Here is a 21,382-nt window from a genome sequence, read left to right as displayed (position 1 = left end):
AAGGCCTCCCCAGAATGAGCCAGAGGCCCCTCCCAGGTGTGCCCACAGCAGAAACATGCTGGCTGGCCGGCCAGGAAGGGCTACATCCAGGCAGGGGCCTTCCAGAGTCTCTCTCCTCAATTTTCTTCCTGGTGTCAACACTTCTACTCTGAGTAGTTCTAAGGAATTTTCAAGCAAGTAGAAAAAGTGCGAGCAGCAAATTCTAATTCTGCTTCAGGAATGGCTGCAGCTAAGGCCCTGGGGGGAGTGAGTTGGATGGTTTCCCACCCACTGCATTAAGAGCTTTGTCTGTATCCCCCAGCGAGCCCAGGGTTGTACAGTGAATAAAAGGCCCCGGGCCCTACTCACGGTGTGTCGGGAACAGGGGAGCTAAGACCCTGGGACATCAGAGGCCTATGCTATGCAGACACAGACACTCAACAACTGCCAATAACTGAAAATGTCAGCTCACCTCAGGGGACCCCACCACTCTGAAGTGAAGTTCCCGAAGAGATGGACGGAGGCCATGGATTCTGCTGGCCTCGTGGATGGAAGGTGTGGCTTAAGTGGAAAGCTAACAGCGTGGATGAGGGCACAGAGAATCGAGGGGAGGGATGAGCAAATGGGCTGGGAGGGGAGAGCTAGCATTAAAACACAGTCACACTGGCAATATCCTACACACACGCCTCCTCACCAGAGCCCACCCCTGACGGTGGAAGGCTGCGGGCAGGGCTCGGGGGATTAGTACTGTTTGGTGAGAGAAGCAAGCATCACAGAGGCTAGAAAGAGACTGGAGGTTCTCTGACTGAGAAATTCCCTAAATCACAAGAAAGAGATTTACAAATTTTTACCTTTCTCGAAAATTTCCAGATATTCGTCTAATGTCAAGAATCCCTGCTTAGGAGCGGATGAATGTTGTCAGGTGTGACACATGTGCCCTTGGGCAAGCTGCTTCCCTCCCACTACTTTTCTGTAAAGTGAGGGGCAGCTGGACTCATCAGAGGTCTGCTAAACATCTTGAAGCAACTAAAACCCTCTGGAAATGAAGTCTACAGGGAAGTCTGACAGGTAAACATAAACAGTAAGGGCAGAGATGCTCCAGTTGGGAGGCAGCAGAAGCCCCATTGCCCACCCCCTCGCCATCTCATGGCCTGAGCCCTGGGATTCTCCACAGCACCACAGGAAGTCCTGGGGGGCTTGTGAGACAGATAAACTCTCTTTCAGCTACAACAGTCCATGGTCCTGGTGTCCTTGGTGACAACTCCTCCTTAAGAAGAAAAACCACTCTGACACTACTGTCCCTTTTAGAATAGCAGTCAAAGCTAGACGAACTAATCTTTTAGTATTGAGATTTTCCTGATTGGAAAATGACTGCAGTGTCCCACTCCCACAAAAGAGCATGTAGGGAGAAAATGATATTCGTTATTGGTGTGGTTTAAGAGGAACATGTTCATCCTTCCTTAGACACATACAACCCACCCCCATCTGAATCATGGAACTCGGTGGCCCAGGGTCATCCTGGTGACAGATGAGCCCTGGCCACCTTCACAAATTGATGAATTGTACTTCGGTGAATTTATTGACCCTGAGAGAAAGTTTCGATCAGTGTAGCGTCTGCTGCCTGAACACTGAGTCTGTGTGCGTGGAAGACCCCGCGAAGGCTCGACACTGATGCCGGGCATCTCTGTGCGTTTCTGGAGTTGCTGTCTTATCTACACATGGAGGATGAGCATCTCCGAGGGTGAACCTACAGCTCAGAGACAGAACGAGAAGTGGAAGAAGAGTAGGTTTTTCCCTAAACAGTACAACGGTACCTAAATGACAAATAAGAAAGAGTCGTTTTTACTTAAGTGTCTCCAATTCCCATCCTCCCATTCTCTCTCGGACCTACCATGGTCCCCCCATTCACGGTCTCACTTTCCGCGGTTTCAGTTACCCACGGTCAACTGTGGTCTGAAAATATTTAATAAAAAATTTCAGAAATAAACAATTCACGAGTTTTAAATTATAGGCCGTTCTGAGCAGCATGATGAAGCCTCACACTGTCCTGCTCAGTCCCACCCAGGACATGAGTCATCCCTTTGTCCAGTGTATCCACACTGTATCCCCTACCCACTCATTCGCCATTTAGCAGCCATCTCAGTTATCAGGTTAACCCAAAGCACGAGAGCAGTTTAACCTTGTCGTAGGTATATATGTATCAGGAAAAAATAAAACAAAACAGTATATATAGGGTTTGGTACTATCAGCGGTTTCAGGTATCCACCAGGGGTCTTGGAATATGCCCCTCATGTATTTTGATCAGATTTTCATGAGCACCATTCCACTGACAGCTCTTGTCAAAGTCACCAATGACCTTCACAGTCCAAAACCCAATGTTCATTTCTCAGTTCTCCTCTACCAAGAGCCGATCAGCATCATTTGACTCAGTTGATCTCTCCCTCTCCTCCCTGAAATCTTTTCTTCACTTAGCTTGCGGGAAACCCATTCTCCCATCCCATCTACTCCTCCGGCCCCTCCCCGTCAGTCTCCTGACTGGTGCTCCTCCTCCTTTGGACCCCTTAATGCTGGAGGGCTGTGGGGATCCGTGCTCACCCAGCAATTTCGTCGGTCTCCAGGCCTTAAATTACAAGTTTTTACCTCAGCCGGGACCTCCCCTCAGAACTCCAGCCCGTATATATAACTGTCCACTCAAGCACTCTGCTTGAATGTCTACTCCATAATACAACCTATCTGAGCCCCTATACTCACGCCCTAAACCAGTTCTCCTGCCCTCAGCCTTTTGTCTTCCCCATCTCAGTTCATGGCTATTCCATCCTTCAAGCAGCTCAGCTCAAAAGCCCTGGCATCATCTTTCTCTCATACCCCACAACCAACCCACAGGAAGATCCTCTTGGCTCCCTCTACCTCAGACTATATTCAGACTCTTAGCACGTTTTACCACTTCCACCATTTCCATGCTTGTCTACGTGACCATCATCTCTTGCCTGGATTATCATCATGATCTCCTGACTGGTCTCCTTGCCTCCAGCTTTATCCCTCTTAAGGTCTATTTTCAATAAGAAACTGGAACAATCTTCCTAAATGATAAGTCAGATCATGATATCCTTCTTCTCAAAACCCTCAATGGCTTCACAGATCATTCAATATAAAAGCCAACACCCCTAGCAATGGCCCCCAAGGCCTTATGTGATCTGGCCACAGTCACCTCTCCAACTCCGTCTTTACCATTCCCTGCCTCGTTCACCCTGTTCCAGCCACATGAGCATCCTGCCTTCCATCAACATGCCAGGGCCTGTGCCTTGTTCTTTCTGCGGTGCACATGCTACCCCTGGTCACCAAAAGAGGCTTGTCTTTTACCACCCACTCTGGGTCTGTGCTCCAATGTCACCTTTTCAGTGAGTCCTCCCCGGCTGCTATCCCATCCCATCCTAATGCCCCACTGCCCTCTCCCCACCACTCCCGGGTTTCTTCCCTGCTTTTCCTTTCCTCCATTGCACTTACCTTCCAACACAACAAACATAATTCTACTTCCCTCGTAGAATAGAAGCTTCGCGAGGACAGCGATTTTTTTGATCTGTTTTGTTCATACAAGTATCCATAGCTCTTAAGACAATGTCTGGCATCTAGTAAGTGCTCAATAAAAATGTGCTAAGTGAATGAGAGGTGTTCTTAACTCCTGGGGTTTTAGAAGGGCTTCCAAGGAGCCATGCACTTCCTAAAACGGAAAGCCACACTTTGTGTGGGACTTTTCTTCTGAGAACTGAATCTATAACCTTAGAGTCTCAAAGGGATTTCTGACTCAAAAGAAGTTAAAAGACTAATACCGATGCTTGAATTTAAGGATTATTATAGGTTTCTTCAAATAATAAATCAACTTCATTCACAGCTATTGGCTAAAATAGAAGCATGTAATCCATAAGTGGTGTGATTACACTGTGTTCTTGCTTCAGAATCCATAGCACTAAGTCTAGAGATTTGCCTTGGGAATTTTAAGAGCAGACTTTATATAGGCAGCACTATTATCCTCATTGTTTGTGAGCCAGAAAACCAGTGAGAATGAATAAAAATGCGTTGCACGGATTTGGAGCCAACTCTAATATTCATGCAAAGCTGAAAATAATGCAGGTGTAAAGGAGCTCACACACATGCACAGCATGTGAAGATCCAGGTGGGCAGCAGGTTAGGCAAATAGCTGCATCCCATCTGGTCCATCACCTTGGCGCCACAGGGAAATCACCAAGACCTGGCCTTAAAATAACAAAACCCATCCCTCCTTCCTACCCACCCGCCCACCCCTGATTCCAAAACAAAACAAAAACAAAGAACTCCACACACAAAATCATCAGTCACCTATCAGGTTCAGAAACATCACTGTGTAAGCGTCAAACTCCATCAAACATATATGGCTTACCTTCTCCTATCATAGAGACCCCCACGGACATGCCCATGAACTTGCTTTTGGTCCATACGTGAGTGTTGACGCACAGTCTCTTCTCCTTGCACTCACAGTAGAAGCAAGAGATAGGTGGGTGATGGGACACTTGCTCAGCCACAAACCTTAGTTTGTAGCTTTCTGAAGGGTGATCGTGATTATGGCTGTGAGGAGAGTGGGGAGCAGTCCTCTTTGGCTTGACACTGTCCTTGGGAACTTCCCAGGAGCAGTGAAACGTCTCGCCAATGATGGGGTTGTAGGGCTTCTTGGCCAAGGCCCCTTTGCGGCCCTCATGGAAAGCTGTGAGATAATACTCCACGAAGCAAATGACTCTCTCCTCTGGTGTGGCTCCCGCAGTGATGGCCAGCAGCAGGTCTGGGTGTGCCATAAAGTCTGCATACATCTCCAGCAAAGATCGCTTCTCCAGAATAAACGTGGGAAGCACCACCTGCATTTGGAAAAAGACAAAGTCAGACAGGAATCCCTGTGATTACATGAAAAAGCCAAAAAGGGAAAAATAGGAAGGCTACAACTGCCATCAAGCAAATGCACGATGGCTTATGCTGGGAACAATTTCTTTTCATTTGTACACAAATGACAAATCGGGGGAAACGATATCGAAGAGATCGGAAGTAGCTGCAGCGGTGTCGTCAGTGCCAACTCAGCTGCGTGAACAAGACTGTTCTGAGCAATTTTCTTCTCTGCTCATCTGGGCTAAAACAACAGCCCCTCTCTCTCTCTCTCTCTCCATTGCCGTCACTCCCCTAACACTCAGCCCTCTTTTGCTCCCCCATCCTTTAGAGATGTCACGGAAACAGGCTGGAAGGGCTTCTTCATATTCTTCCTAACATCAGGCACAAGAGGGATGCTCGGTGTGTTCCCACAAACACGGATCCTGGCAATTGTTGGTGCCATGGCAAAGGGGGTCCAGGTAGACCAGAACTCACCCCTAACAAGAGGGTCTTTTTGGAGATCTCTGTTAGAAGAGTGGCATATGAACCCCAACACGGTCAAGGCAGGGTAGGAGTGTGGAAAGGGCCCCTGGCCCAGGTCTCCAGAAGGCCAGGCCAGCTAGTAGGCAAATGTCCACAGAACTGCCACAGAAAAGCGAGACCATTTGTGGAGGCTGCTCCACAAGACTGGGCCAGAATAAACGAACAGAAATTACAAAGAAGGAGGCTGGCACTTAATAGAGAATCTTCTGGTAAATGGACTGGCATAGGGGCCACCCCTAGGAAAGACTCATTGATCCAAAGTGGATCCAGGTGGTCTTCCAAGTGCCATACAACAACTCCAAATAACTAACCTAGTGACTAGTTAATTTAAAGCAAATGATAGACATTCTGAAACTGGGCTGGAAAGCAGGTAGCTCATTACTATTACTGATAAGAGAAGGAGAGACAGCCTGTTTCTCACTGCTCTAGAATGATTTCAAAATGACTTGGTTAATGGATATTAATATTCCACCCACTTAGCTGCATAACACAGCTCACTTTGACCTGGAGCATCTCACATCGAGTGAGGGGAGAGGAGGCACGCCAGTTCGAGCAAGCCAACCCAGGTCATGAAGCTGGTTTACACTCCCCACTTACAGGGCCAAGTCTGCCCTTCCTTCGCACAACTCCCTAACTCCCACGAAAGCATTTGCACGGGGGCACATCACTGACTGTGAATATCACGGCTTACAGCGCCATAACCCCGCCTCCACTTCAGCCTACTAAGACCCTTCCTTTTGCGAAGAGTGTAGACACTATGGAAGACAGACATCCTGACGGAAAGAGACAGACAGGCAGGCGTGAGATCAGCACAGCACAACGATGTCAGAGGAAAGCAGAGGAAGCCCAGCCCACTGCAGAAGTGAGGTTGGGAACTTTAAGGCTTTTCTGTCTCTCATTTAAAAGCTGTGGCAGAAGAAATTGTACCCAAGTTAAGTAAAAAAGCAGCCAAATGTAAAACTGAACAGGTGACACAATCCAAATATCATCCAAACTCCCCCAATGTTAACATATCTCTCTTGGTGATAGAATCGAGTGATTTTTACATTTTTAAAAGTATTTTTCTGCTTTGCTTTTATAGAATTAGAAGAAGAAACTATTTAAAACACAACTATGCAAATTAATGGAGATTCCCTAATTTTCTTTCTCCTATGACTCGACAAAATTGGGAATTTGGCCGCCCAAGGATCTGAGCTGATTAGGAAAAGCACATCCTGGCTCAGAATGGCCTTCAGATGCCACTGTTACTACTTCCTACATCTTCCTGTGGGACAGGTCATCATTCAGCAGCCATCGCTGGGCTCCCCAGGGTCCATTCTCCCAATAAAGCTCATAGGGGCCGGGTTGCTTGTGTTTTCCCCATGGATCCCCACCATGCAGGTGGCCAATGGCAGAGTCAAGAAGAGAGGTAAAGTAACTCCCAAACACTCACCATCACTCCCTCTCCCGCCCCCACGATCACTCAAGGCCTCCCTAGAAACTCCCCCAGGGAGGCTGTGCAGGTTGGAAAGCCCCTCAGAGAGGCCAAATCAATTAAAAAGGAAAAGAGGCCACAAATGTTCTCATCGCCAGACCATCCCCAAACCACTGCACTTGCTGCCGTCTCCCTTCGCAGGGCTCAGTGGGCCCTCTGATCAGGAGGTGAGCCAGGAGAGGGAGCGGGCAGAATTACACTGAGGGCAGTCAGCCCTGACACAGAACGCCAAAGGAAGATGATCCCGTGGCCTCGATGCACATCCTTGCCCCACCCTGCGGCAATGGGACTTCTCTGTCAATCACTCTACCTCTGGACAACAAGAATTCTCATGTTTATACCCAAGACTGAAATTACAAGGCAAGAATCGGCTACAATATTTACTTACTATATACTTTTGAAAGGGGTAAGAATTTAAAGCATTTTCCCTTAGACCAGCATTTCTGAACTCAGAGGTTGAAGGATTAAAACAAAATAATTTTTAAAAAGAACTCTACTCAGAACCCCAAATCACTGAACATCAGAACCAAAAGGGACTTTCAAGTTGGAATTCAATGCCTGGTCTCACAGGTGAGGGGACAGAGACTGGGGAGGTGGGGAAGGAGGGCACCACGCCTAGGCACAGAGCAGGCAGGGAACCTCAGGGCTCCCCACTGCCAGTCCCAAGTTCCTTCCATTACCCCTGAGGCACCGTGATGATCTGCTCCTGGCTAAAGAGAACATTTTCTTTCCCTCAGAGGCCTAGGGAGACAAGAGTTCACTGGACCTAAGAACTGGAGAGGCTGGGACACCACATCTACTGTCACTGATGAATAAATAAGTGGGGGCAGGAGGCAGCACAGGGAAAAAGGATATGACATGAATACCACTTTCTACTCCAGTCTACTCCTTCTGCACTGACAAGGCAATCCACCCGTCCAAAACCTACCACTAACATTACAGACAGGAGGGGGACCTTTGGCAATTATGAAAGGACTCGCACGGGGCCCCTATCTGGAAAAGTATGGCTGTCGTTCCCAACTGGTCTTCCAGCTTTCTGTCATGCCCATCTTTACTTCTTTCTCAAAACCTCTATAAGGGATAAATAAAGTTCAAGTTTCACATTATCCCTCACTTTCTGCCCCCAGCCCTCACCCCCAAACCTTCAGTCCTATTACCCTTTTCTGCCCTCTCTTCTGCCTTAAATGATAAGCAGCCATTCGGCTCGAGGGTAACCTCTATGAAGCTTGTTCTGACAGCTCCTGTCCCAAGACTAAACCAATAACTCCCTCCCCTTCACATCTTCACTGTATCCACACATACCTCCATCACAGCAGCCACAGTGCTATTTTGCTCTTTCTTATTAAAGCTATAAAGAGCATTATTGAAATGATTTGGGAAACTTTTACTATGGGCTATATACGAAACAGTATTGCATCAATGTTACATTTCCCAAGTATCATGAATGTGCCGTGGGGCAGAACATCCTTGTTGTTAGGTGATCCTCACTGACGGATGTAGGGGAGAACTGTCACGCCTGCAACATACTCTGAAGTGGTTCATCAAAAAAAAAAATACACATATATACGCATGTGTATATTTGGGGTTTCAGAGGGAGAGAAAGAAAGAGAGAGAAATAGAGGCAGAGGAGAAGGAGAGACTGGGAAAGAGGAAAGAAGAAATGCGAAGTGGCAAAATGTTAACAATTGGCCAATAACAGTGATATATGGAAGTTCACTGCACTCTTCTTTGCAATTCTGCTGGAGATTAGAAAATGCAGAATAAAAAGCTGAAGGAAAAAGAAAAAAGGCTCTACCAGAGATGCAGCACCTGAGAACTTCTCAATTTGCAAAGACAACCCTCCTGAAATTTGACTCAAAGAATATGGTCTCACAGCCAATGCCAAGTCCAACCTACTAGATATGTATTCTGCGATTGACAATGATTCTGTGGGTTTGTCGGAGCTGGGAAAAGCAGACTACCTGGAAGAGATGGGTTAGGAGTGGAATGACTATTTCTCCTTTCATCTTGTTGATATGTTTGGATGGTGCTTTGTGCAGGACACACCAGATCGATGCCTTTGAAAACCAGCCCCCTGAACATTTGGGGCAAGATATCACATTATTCATAAAGCGGACCTCTATATCTCATACAATCTCCCTTTTTATATATATTTTTTTTTTGGCGCCTTTGCAAATAAGTCACTTAATCATCAGTTCCTTGGGTGGTGGACACTGGAGATACAGAGCCAAGAAGCTGAGTACTAATCGGGCTGTCTGCTTCCAACGGAGAAGTGAGTGATGGGCCAGCTGTGCAGACTGATGGCAACCAAATGGCTAGAGTCACTGCCGCAGATTTATGGAGGCATCGACAAGGGCTGTCTTTTTCCCATTAACATAATTAAGACAATGAACTACTTTGGGGAAAGGGGAAAAAAAAAAAAAAAAAAGAAGATCTGCACTCTAGACTCAGAGAACAATTAATTACATTTAAAGCTACATCAATCTACAAGTAAATAACTCATCTTCAGGTTGGGCTCCTAGGACTTTGAAATAAACAATTGCCCAGGCCCCCAGAAAAGGGATAGATAGTCCCTTCTCCCCAAGAAGGAACACAGTGGGCCTCTTCAAAGGAGGGCCCAGGGCAAGTGCAATATTCTCCAAAGAAATATCAGGTAATTTAATAACCTTGAGAACCATCTACATAATCCCCTATCAGACCGACAAACCCACCAAGTGCAAAAAAGCAAGCCAAGAGAGAGGCCAAGATCGCCCACCGAGACTGATCTATGTAATCCTTTAAGGCAGCAGTCTCTAGCCTTTTGGCAACAGGGACTGGTGCTCCTATGAAAATATAATGCCTAGTGATCTGAGGCGGAGCTGAGGCAGTGATGCTAGCGCTGGGAAATGGCCCCAAATACAGATGAAGCTTCGCTCTCTGGCTCTCCCGTCTGTCGCTCACCTCCTGCTGCGCAGCCCGGATCCTAACAGCCCACAGACTGGTATTGTCTGGCCTGGGGGGACCTGTGCTTTAAGGAAACCAGGATAAATACACTAAAATCCAACCTCATAAAATCAAAGGCAGATAACTTACACTGCCAAGGGTTTCTCAGCCAACAGGTGGCTCCCCTAGGTTTCCTTAAAGCACCAGTTCCCTTCACGCCCATATCATGGTGCTTACACCCTCGCAAGAGGCATTCATCAGAATTTTTTGTGAGATGGAAAGAGTCTGAAATAAAATTTTACTTTTTCCAAGAAGATATTGACGACCAAAAGAGAGAGCAATGCCTGCTGAAATCAACCCTCATGTTCCCTCAGAGCCCCAGACCTCGGCTTGCAGAAGAAAGTCAAGCCGTGAGCTGAGGTTCCCCTCTTGGCAGCTCCAGCTGTGTGTCGCTAGGCAGGTTCATCTCTCCAAGACTCAACTCCTCTGCTGTAAAATGGAGAAAATAAGGAGACCAACCTCCTAGGGTTTTTCGTGAGTATTAAATGACAGTGTAAAATTAGCCTACCCAAACCACACAGTAGATGCTCACTCCCTGCCGGTGGCTGTCGATGCCTCCGTAATCAGAGGTCAGCATCCTCATCTGGAGACCAGGGGGTATATGGACAGCAGAGATCAGACACAGACTCGTCACGTAAGTTTCAGTGGCAAAGCTGAAGACTACGAGCAAGTCTCCTAATGACCACAGCAGCCCTGGGCCCACCTCTGATGCTTCTATAAATAATCAGTTATTTGAGAAAAAGGAGAAATAATCGTGTAAAACAAGAGAAGAGTTGTAAGAATGTGTGAAATGTTTCAAACATAAATTGTTTATAGCAGGGGTCCCCAATCCCCGAACTGCAGACTGGTACTGGTCCGTGGCCTGTTAGGAACCAGGCTGCACAGCAGGAGGTGAGCAGCGGGCCAGTGAGCGAAGCTTCATCTATATTCGCAGCTGCTCTCAAGGGCTAGCATCGCCACCTCAACTCCACTCCAGAGAACTTATGAGCAGGTATGTCTGTTCCATTTTACAGATGAGAAAACTAAAGCTCAGAAAGGTTTTATAATTTAGAGATAGCTAAATAAGGAAAGAGTTGGAATGCGAACCAATTCTGCGTGGTCAGGGCCTATACTGGACACCCACTGCCCTCGGGGGAGCGGGGTGTCAAAAAGTCACTGGAATGCTTTTCTGGAAGAGCAGGATTCGTGAGCTCCTGCCAAGTGCACGGGGAGCATGGAGATGACACACACGTATACAGACAAGCTGAGGGGAGCCAAGCCACTACTGTGTCTTCTATTAAAAGACAAATGCTTCGGGATAGGTAGCAGGCTTTGCTTGACAGCATATTAAAAACAAGATTTCTAGAGAAGAGCTGAAGGCATCAGGAAAGTAGGGAAACCCCTGAAGATCCGTAGCTCTGTCTGGGGTGGGGGCGGGGGTCTTTCCAGGGTAATCCCTGGACCTTCTGACTCTTTTCACAAAAATTTCCCCTTATAAGAAGGAGCTTAAGCAAAGTTAATCTTTACATATTGTGATTGACCCTGGAACTCTTACCTAATAAAATAATTCAATCAAAGAAGAAAAGGTATATATCATTATAATATCAAGAAGCCGAAGATAAACAGCCTCATAACTCAACAATTTGGTAGAATGTTACGCACTCACTGATGTGTACACAGATAATGATACTGTTCTTTTCCTGAAACCTGGGAGTGAGTACAGGGATGCCAGCTGTGGTGTGATTCTCTCTACAAGGGTCAATGAACAACAGTCACGGACCAAATCTCCACCTGGTTTTACAAACAGTTCTACTGGAATGATTTAAACAAGTCTTTAAAATTCACAGAAAATTAACAATTATCTCAGCAAGCTTCTCTCTCGAAGCATGAAGCTGGGCTAACATATCCCTGATTGATGGGGTACACGTCATGTAACTTCAGGGTCAGGTACCCCATCACCTGAGGAGAGCCCAGTCCACTCTGCTTTACACTAGTTTTGACCACAATCTGCACCACTTAACTCCCACCAACTCTATGGAATCTGCTGTGCCTTCTGGAAGGGCTCGAACTTCATTCTTCTAGAAGACCTCCCATCTGAATCTGTAAAACTGCAGTTTATGCTCAATCCCCTGAGAAATCCATACTGGTTACAAATAGGCACACCCTGGACCTGTCACCCATAACTACCGCCGCCATAACCTCAATTTCAAGCATCCCACTCTTCACCTACCGCCCCTGATCACCTAGCTCACTCCGTCTCAGCCCTAGCCCCACCGAGACCTACTGCCTGTGGACCTTGCACCACCCCCATGAGGCCTCCACACCCACCTTACACCTACTCCCTTTGATCTGTTCCCAGCAGCCCTGCCACTCTCTCCCTCAGGGGCACTAACCAATCAAACCTCAACTCCAATTTAATCCCTCCTCATATTCTCCATGCCTCAACCTGGCAGCTCAATTTTCCTGGAGAAAGAAAGACACATGCCGACTGTTTTCACTTTAAATCCGTGACCTAGAAACCTTCAGTGTCCCCGCTGGTATGTGACAATCCTCCTACCTTCTTCCTCTCCCTGAGACAAACATTTCCTGCCATCTCCTCCTTCCTCGAATCTCTTACAACTCTTTCCTCTTTAGCAATCTCTGGTGATCATCTTCCTTCTTTTTTCACTGAGAAAATCGAAGCAGTCCACAGAGAACATGCACATGGTGATCACAACAGCAAACCCTTACACGGTGCTTAATCTACACCAGGCACTGCTCCGAATCCTTGACACACACTGCTGTGTGCACATGCAGAGCAACCCCACGGGGAAATTCACAGATAAGGAAACAGAGGCACTCAGAGGTTAGGTAACTAGGCTAGGATGCCACCCAGGCGGTCTGGCTCAGGGCCACGTGCTTAACCATTGGGCTCTCCTGCCGACTGCCTGGTGTCTGCACCCCTCTGCTTAAAGGATCGACTGTCCTAAGGGCAACCCCTATGCCCATGCACTGGATCCCCTGCCCTCTCACTACCCGGCTCCTGCATTCATCTCTCTCCTTTCCCCTAACCATTCCCCTCAGCATTCAAACATCCGAAAAAGCCAAACTCTCAACTCCAGATGTTCCTCCAGCTTCCACCCAATTTTCTGCTCCCTTTTAATACCAAAGCTCCTCACAACAGCTGTTTTTACTCCGTCACCACTTTTCTTCCCCTTCTCCCTTGAACCCAATCGGACCCTGACAAAGACTGATGCTCTACTCATAGGTCCGATCCTTCTCGGCTCATCGGCAGCAATCCACACAGCTGATAACTCCTTTCTCCTCAAAACACTCCCTTCATGTGGCTTCCATGACAGGATGCCCCTCTGCTTTCTGTCCTACCCACCTGGCTGGCTTCTCAGTCTCCTCTGCTGGAGCCTTCTCATCCCCCGACTTCTAAGCACTGACGTATCCCAGGACTCAGTCCTTGGACTTCTTTCCCCTTTATCTCTACTTACCCGCTGGAGGAACCCATTGCACCTCCTGGCTCTGAACACCAGCTACACACTGTTTACTCTCAAACTTATACCTGAACCTCACCCACGAGACCTAGTCTTCTATATCCAGCTGCCTACGTGCCCTCTTTGGATGACTGATGAATGGATACCTCCGACCTAACAGATCCAAGATTAAATCCATGATGTTCCCCAACATTGCCAACCTGCTCTTCCCAGGGTCTTTCCTTTCTCAGTAAAAGAAAGTATAGTCTGTTCCACTGGTGGCCCCCAGTGGACCGCAGCTCCCGGAATCCATGTCCGGGCACAGTCCCCTTCTCTTCAATCTGGGCTGGACCTGTGACTTGATTTATTGATAGAGTAGAAGCAGCACTTAGGCCCATTTGGGGCCTAAGCCTTAAGAAGGTTTATCAGCTTCAACTTTTGCTCTCTTGGGAGCTATGAACCGCTGTGTAAGATGTCTGGCTACCTAGCTGGAGAGATCACATGGGAAGAACACATGGACACAGAAAAGTGCTACAACTTTACGGAGAGAGAGAGGCCTAGCTGTCCAGCTGAGCCTAGCCTACAACTAACCCGCCAGGCGATAAGAGGCATACAAGTGACCAATGGCGAGACCAACAGAACTGTCCAGCTGATTTCACCCCCTTATTACATAACAATAAATAATGGTTATTTTTTTAAGCCACTACATCTGAGGTGGTTATTTCCTCAGCAATGATCTTTTTTAAAATGGCAATCCTAATTATTATTATTCTAGTTACTCAGATCAAAACTTAGTTATTCTTTATTCCTCTTTTTCTCTCATTCTCCACATCCCATCTATATGCAAACAGGATATCCAAATCCCGTTGGCCTTATCTTCTAAGTATACCCAGACTTTGCCACTGCCATCATCTCTCACCCCCTTCCCTGCGTCTACCCTCACCCTGATGCCCACACCCCACTCGACCCTGCCCCAGTCTACTTTCCACACAAGATTCAAAATAATCTCTTAAAAATATAAGGCTATGCACTCCTATGTTAAAACTCTCCAGTGACAACCCATATCAGTTAAAATAGCATCCCAAATCCTTATAATGTCCCAGCAGGCCCTATGATCCAGTCCCTGCTCTCTCGCCAACTTAATTCCCTTCCAACCCACCCAGTTCACTCTGCTCCAGCCACACAGGACACCTTGCTCATCCTCAAAATGCCAAACAAGGTCCCTCTTGGCCTTCTTCACTCACTGTCCCCTCTAGCTAGAACATTTTTCCACTAGATATTCACAAGGCTGACTCCTTCATCTTAATCTGGTCTCTACTCCAATGTCATCTGGGAGAATCCTAGCCTGACCAGTTTACCTAAGAGGGCACACCCCACCTCCCACTCCATTACCTCTAACCTTTCTTGCCATGTTCTATTTCTCTTCATTGTATTTCTCATCTCTACATTCTTTCCTTTCTCTCACTTGTTTATTGTCTCTCTCTTCTTCCATTACCACCCAAGTGCCATGAAGGTATGGATTCTCAATGTTTTTGTTCACTGCTGTACTCACAGTGTCTAGAACAATACCTGGCATGTATAGTGCTCAATAAATATATGCCAGATGAGTGAACGTATGCATTCCTAATTGTCGTTTTTCATATCCCTGAAAAACTGGTAAAAAAAAAGGTCATTAACTATCAAGGACAACATTGTATTCCGTGGGCCCCTGTCCCTGGAGCCCAGGATTTAGCACAGCAGTTACCCCAGCATCTCCCAAACACATCCTGTTTCTCATCTGCTTGAAACCCTCCAAAGGCTTCCCGTGCCCATCAGGATCAAGTCTGCTCTCCTTACATGGCCCACAAGCCTCTGCAGGATCGGACCTCTCTACTCACTGCATGTTCAGCTGTGCCGCTCAGCAGTACGTGCCCCACTCCACCCACCATGCTTTCCTCCACGCGGTTCCCTCTGCCAGGAATGCCCTTCCTCCTGCCAACACCCACTCATCCTTCAGACTGGACCTAAATGCCCTTCTTCAATGAGCCCTTTTGTGGCCCTCCATTTTTCTGTGGTTCCTCCTTTCTCTCTTCTATTCCTTTCTAGGCTACCCATAATTTGTGGAAATGCAGCAAGTTATCCAGTAGTGGTTTTCACCAGCAATTAGGGTTATGGAACCATAGCTGAGGAAAGAGAGCAGACAAGGGGGCTTCTAGAGGCAGGACCAGCTACACACTTTGTGGGGCCCAGTGAAAAATGAAAATGCAAGTCTCTTTGTTCAAAATTATCAAGAGTTTCAAGACAGAGACAACAAAATATTAAGCCAAGCATGGGACACTTCTGAGCATGGAGTACTGTGTGAGCCTTCTGATCATAAGCCCATGAAACTTCCCTGTCTAGTCAGCACAGTTAATTAACTAAGGCCAAGTGCCCCATCAGGCTGGAGACCTGTGAATGCATAGATCCTGGCCACCTGTCAAAGGTGGGCAGCACACTTATTTTACACAGACACCAGAACCTCACCCTTGAATCAAAGAATGTTCTATCTCTAAGGTGCCTGCTCAGACTCTCCATTCAGGTTAAGTTCTTCAATTGCCAGTTTAGCACAAGCGCACCTTAATGACATGGGCAAAGCCAAGAAGAGAAAAAGAGACAATCAGGAAAGACAGAATTTCATCACTCTTTTTATCATGCGGAGCAACAAAAGCCCAGAAACCAAACGGGACAATAAAAGGCTTACCTTTTCCTCTCACAAATATTTCAGCTTGTTAAATGTCCCCCTGGGTTTTGAATAGCAACACGTCCCCAGTAAATAAATTAATAAACTATATACTAGAGAAGTTTTTCATATATCGAATAAATCCAACATTTGCTCTTTTAGGAAGAGACTGTGACCCCAGAAATGCAAAACAATCATGTTCTAATAAAATAATAATAGGAAATGCACAGTTCTTGTGATTTCCTTATTTTAAAACAAGAGAGTCATAACGTGATGTCTGAGACACTCAACCTGCCATAATATTGTCCCTTCAGTATTTTATTGTTTCTCCACATCTGACCTGAACAATTCCAGTTCCTCTGACAGTCTATCATTCATGGTTCCACATCAATGTTTTACAAATATTTTTTTAATACGATCCACAATGAGAATTCGTTTTACATTGTGACCCAGTACACAGGTATCAACAGAACTAAAATAAATACAGTACACTGTTATTTTCTGTTATAATTCCTCTTTTAGAAATGATATCTGACACACTAAATTGGTTTTACAACCTACGAAAGGGGTCATGACCCATGACCCACAGTGTGGAAATGTGATTTTAAATCCTACTAGTTAGTGCGCATCATTGCCCATATTCTATCCTTCAGATCTTAAGTCAAGCTCCATCTGAATTGTTTACACAATCCACAAGAATAAAAAATAAATGGCTTTTAAAAAGGCAAGCATTTAAAATGGTGCCTCTAGTAAAAAGGATACGAGAATTATACAATCCAAAGACTAAATGAAGGGAAGGCAGCAAAGAGACTGTCAGTCTTCACAGCTTGGCATGCAGAGCTGGGAAGGCCCAAGCAGCGGGCAGGGGATGGCCCAGTTAGGGAACTTTCTAGGTCAGGCCTCCTCAGCATGGTCCCACCATTTTGTTTAAAGCTGTGCAGTCTCCCAGTATATCGGACACACTCATATTTGAACACATAAAAATATTCCAAAGAAAAGGCTTTCCTGCATCCTTGAGGCTTCCTGTCTCCTGTAAATGGTGAGTTACCATGTGGTCATCTTCCTCTTCGAAGAATCTCTCACACCTGCCCACCCTTCCCTCTCTTTTCTGGCATCCAGCCCAGTCTGGGGGGTGAACTTGGGGCATCTAGGCCCTTCACTGCAGCCAAACAAGCCAGCAATCCTCAATGCAGTGTCCACAGGCTGCGCCTTCAGTGGCTTTGACCATTTCAAAGATGTCTATATTTTTCTGGCTGACCTTCAAAATCTAGAACTTCCATTTTACAGCACAGTCTCCTCATGGGTGATGTGTCTCTCCCCAGCAGCTGCTCCTCTGCCACAGAACACCGCTCACCACACCACACCAAGTGGCCCACCACACCACGTGGCCCGCCACACCATGCCACACAGCCCGCCACACCACACCGCATGTCAAAAGGATAAGAATGTTGATGCACCTACTATGAGTTCTGCACTGGGCTCAGTCTCTACTCACAACCGCCGATTCTCATATTGCAATTCCAGGGAGGCATCAGGAATGGAAATAGAACCCAGGTGGGCCCGAGGGCAGTGTCCAGGACACTCCATCACCCCATGATGCCCTCGATGACACCGTACCACCTTTCAGCTACATACAAAATTGCTTTTCCTCTTTGCCTCCAGTAGGAAGCCGCTGACTCAAAGTGAGGGAGAGTCTATATGAGCCCATCGCCTTGCCATTAGTGGCTGATGCAGGATGAGGTCCCTCAGGGAGAATCCGGACTGAGCGCAGAACCAAGACGAGTTGCATGTTTACCAACCCACAGGTTTGTTCCTTTACACATGGACAACGAGCTCTGGATCACCAACAAGGCTGCCTTTGGGAACTAGCTGTGAAAGCTGATGGACAGTCGCGGGTCATGGTTAGGTGAGCAGCGGCCTTACTCCTGGCTCCACCTTTTTCCTTCCTCCTGCTTTCTCTCTGTGGCCAGTGCCTTATCTATCTCTATAGGTCTTCTTTAACCTTCTCTAGGACACAGCAGGAAACAAAAAAACCCTCCCCTGAATTTTCCTTATCAACTCATATGCTTTTTCTGATGCTCTCTCTGCCCTTGTAGAGTCATAGCTCCTGCGGAGGATCAAATGCAAGGCTCGCGCTCTGAGGACGAGCATTTATGTAAAAATAGCCTATCAAATTATACCTGGAATAGCCAGATTCGACTTTCCCAGCAATTATACTTTCCCACTCTACTTTCTCAAACTCGCCAAAAGGAAAAGGATGTGAGCAGGGAAGGCTCACAGGTGGAGACACATCCAAACAACTGGCCGCAGACCCGGTGGCACATGCCAACCTACCTTGGTCAAATCCATTCCAAGTTTGAGCTGTGAAATGAGATGAAGAATCACACTGCGCTGATCCTCCATGACGCCCAATTCTGTCTCTTCCTTGTCTTCGGTGTCGCTTTTTTCATCTTCAGACAAAACCAAGTCAGGGCCTGAGTTTGGCTAAAACAAGATCATTAATAAAAATCACCAGTTGGTCCAGCAGAAATGAGCAGCACAGCATACGAACCCACGTGCTGAGCACTTACAGAGCGAGCCCAATCCCGCCCCAGGAAGTTCCCGTCACCAGTCCTACTGGCCGTGGGGTTAAGGATGACTCTTTTGGGGATGCAGGCCACCTTTAGCTACTACTCATGCCCTCTCATCTGCTCCTATTAATGAAGCTTCTGGCTGGAGGATTTTCCCTGCCAGGAAAGTTTCCTGTCCTTTAAGAAACTAACTATAACATAAAGGTATGAGCCTCCTTAATCTTGACTATTCCCAAACGACAGTCTCCTATTAACTTGTACAACCCAGGACATTTTATATCTAATATAAATTTTTCTGTTTTTAAGTAAAAGTCAGATACCCCTGAGACTGACTGAAATTGCCTTCTTTGTGGGAAAATTTACTCTGAGACTATTTCTACTCACATCAATTAATATCACTCTAGCAAGTGCAAAAAAAAATGGCTCAGAGTTGGCATTCATTTAGGGAGGAAGATGAAAATGAAAACATAAGGAAAAACTCTGAAACTTTATATAATGCTGAGATTCATGCTGGCCCACAGACCCTGCTTTCCTCAGAGCAAGTTTATTAATTCGATTGTTTGGTTCCAATTTTTCCAATGACATAGAAAACAGGCAAGTTAATAAACAAAATGTGCGAACGGAATGACTGAGCACAGAATTTTCCAATACCCAAAAATCAAGAACTCTGGCCAGGGTGTAAAGCTGTCCTCGGATTTCTGTTGAAAAAAGTCACTCATTCCTCCATTCCACATTTATCTATGTTCTCATGGTACTTGTTTATATGTAAGCAAAAACACTCTGCACAACACATTTTACAATCGTTTCTAATTATCAGTGACAGATGTGACATAATGAACTTAATATACAGCGATGCAAGAGCTCAAAGATATTAAATATAAAAGGATACAGACTTGCCCACATGTCCATGCAAAAAATAATGATTTGTAAACCTCGTTAGACAGAATCATTTTATCTAAAGGCACTTCCAATATGCAAAGGTTATTTTAGTGATCGAGGTGGTTGCACTTGTCTGGCTTAACATACACGTGCCAGCCATTCCCTACCAGCATGTCAGAGAGGGAATACAGTGCTGCTCCCCTCCCCAGGGTAGGCATTTTTAAAGTTTCCATTGAAATAGACATCTTCCATAGAGAGTCACCCCAATTCTGGATAGACAATGGTGGTTCATCAGTGCTGCCCACAGGACTTTCCCTCAGCCAAGAGCTGAGTTTCCTTCATCGCATGCCTGGTTCTCTGGCCTCATCGCAATGTGTGTTAGCTGACATCATAGGCAAGTTGCTTTGCTAGAATATACTAAAATAACTGAGGACACCTGATTCTATCCCGTTCCAGAGAAGACTAACCAGTGAGAAGCCTGGGATGGCGGGTGGGGGTCTGGGCTGCCCTGATTCCATGCCGGGAAGTCAGAGAACTCAGACACAATCTCTTCCAGTGGCAAAGGTGCTGCTGTTGCTACTTCTTTGTGGAGACCTGGTAGGCAATAATTTGTATCAGATTTCTTTTCAACCCAGGGCAGCTGGGGTAGAGGGCACTGCCTGGGCATCTTGCTTTGGGAGAAAAAAGGACACTCAAAAACAAATCGAGCTATCACTATGTACCCAAGGGGGTGGGAGTGGTGCGCAAAGTCCTTAAACATCTCAACCAGAAAGGTAGCTACATTTTGAGTGCAATTATTCCTGCTTGAAATTAATTGTTCTCACAATTAATTGTACTGATTGAAAACTAAACAAATCAATAGCTCAAGCGAGGCAGCCACAAGCTTTATGAAGCAAAGGATGATTCTTTCTTCTGAAAATCTGATTTCCCATTTGCCCACAAGCCAGTGCACGGGGAAATCACCATCTTTCCCATTCATTGCCACACTCAGTGCAACGTGTTTACAGACCACATGGGACCACCACCTCCTCCTGCTGTCTGTCTTACTTGAAAATTGAACCCAGCTTGTCTGTCCCAGATCCCAGTAGCCAGGAAGCCTTTGGTAGGATCCTGCCACATGATACTAAGAACACACATTAATGTGCACATAAACTTCTCCAGCTGGTCCCACTTCAATCAACATCACATTTCCTCTCTGTCTGATGACGACTCTCAGAGACACTGGTTCCAGCAGAGAGAATGAAAGCTGGTACACAGTCCCCAGAAGCTGATTCACTCCAGGTGACCTGTGGCCAGAGCTCCTGGGGGCCCTGAAGTCCTGCCAAGAGAAGACAGACCATAGGGAGCCTAATACACACCTGCCTCATTGGCTCACAGCCTTACCTAACTCTGCCTTAAGCTTAAACAAAGGTCCAGCAATATTTCTGTCTCCCACAACTTCTGAGAACTTGCCCTATTTCTCACAGTATGATCTGCAAAAAATTATCTTCTCTACTAACCTCAAGTAAATCATCATGGTCAAAAAACAAAAGCTGATTTCATTTATCACATTGTTAGTAAACATCTTAGATGACACCGCAATTCCACCCATACTGGACCTCGGTCCATTTGCAGAAAGGTGACACCACCTCTGATTTGGGTCCAAAATGAGGGATCATAGATTGAAAGGCAGAACTGTTCGACAGGTCGGCTCAGTTTGAAAGACATCTGTTGGCAACGGAAACACAAATCTGTCGGCATGTGCAAAGCACTCGCTGTTAGCAGGCACTGCAAGAAATGGAAGATTTGAATAGCCAGGATTTCTTCCCTTTTAGGGTCAAGAGTTTGATTCTGCTACTTTGATGTGAAATCCGAAACAGTGATAATGGTAGCCAGCTCTTAGTCTGTTCTCCATCATCAGGCCCACGTGCTCATCTGCATTGTCACCCGC

The 21,382-nt window shown here is 46.4% G+C and overlaps 1 protein-coding gene across 8 annotated transcripts in view; it reads right to left on the bottom strand.

Moving 5' to 3' along the window:
• The window catches only part of OSBPL10 (oxysterol binding protein like 10), a 245,060-nt gene that overhangs the window by 14,026 nt on the left and 209,652 nt on the right, over positions 1-21,382 (bottom strand). For all 8 annotated transcript variants that reach the window (XM_039843469.1, XM_039843466.1, XM_039843470.1 and 5 more), the window contains 2 exons: positions 18,338-18,487; positions 4,394-4,862 (listed from right to left, as the gene is read on the bottom strand). In XM_039843469.1, the coding sequence (XP_039699403.1) occupies positions 4,394-4,862; positions 18,338-18,487 (619 nt within the window). The remainder of the gene's footprint in view (positions 1-4,393; positions 4,863-18,337; positions 18,488-21,382) is intronic.

Source organism: Pteropus medius, unplaced genomic scaffold (genome assembly GCF_902729225.1).
Source record: "Pteropus medius unplaced genomic scaffold, Ma_sr-lr_union100, whole genome shotgun sequence".
Classification (NCBI taxonomy): domain Eukaryota; kingdom Metazoa; phylum Chordata; class Mammalia; order Chiroptera; family Pteropodidae; genus Pteropus; species Pteropus medius.
This window is presented reverse-complemented; position numbering and strand designations above follow the sequence as displayed.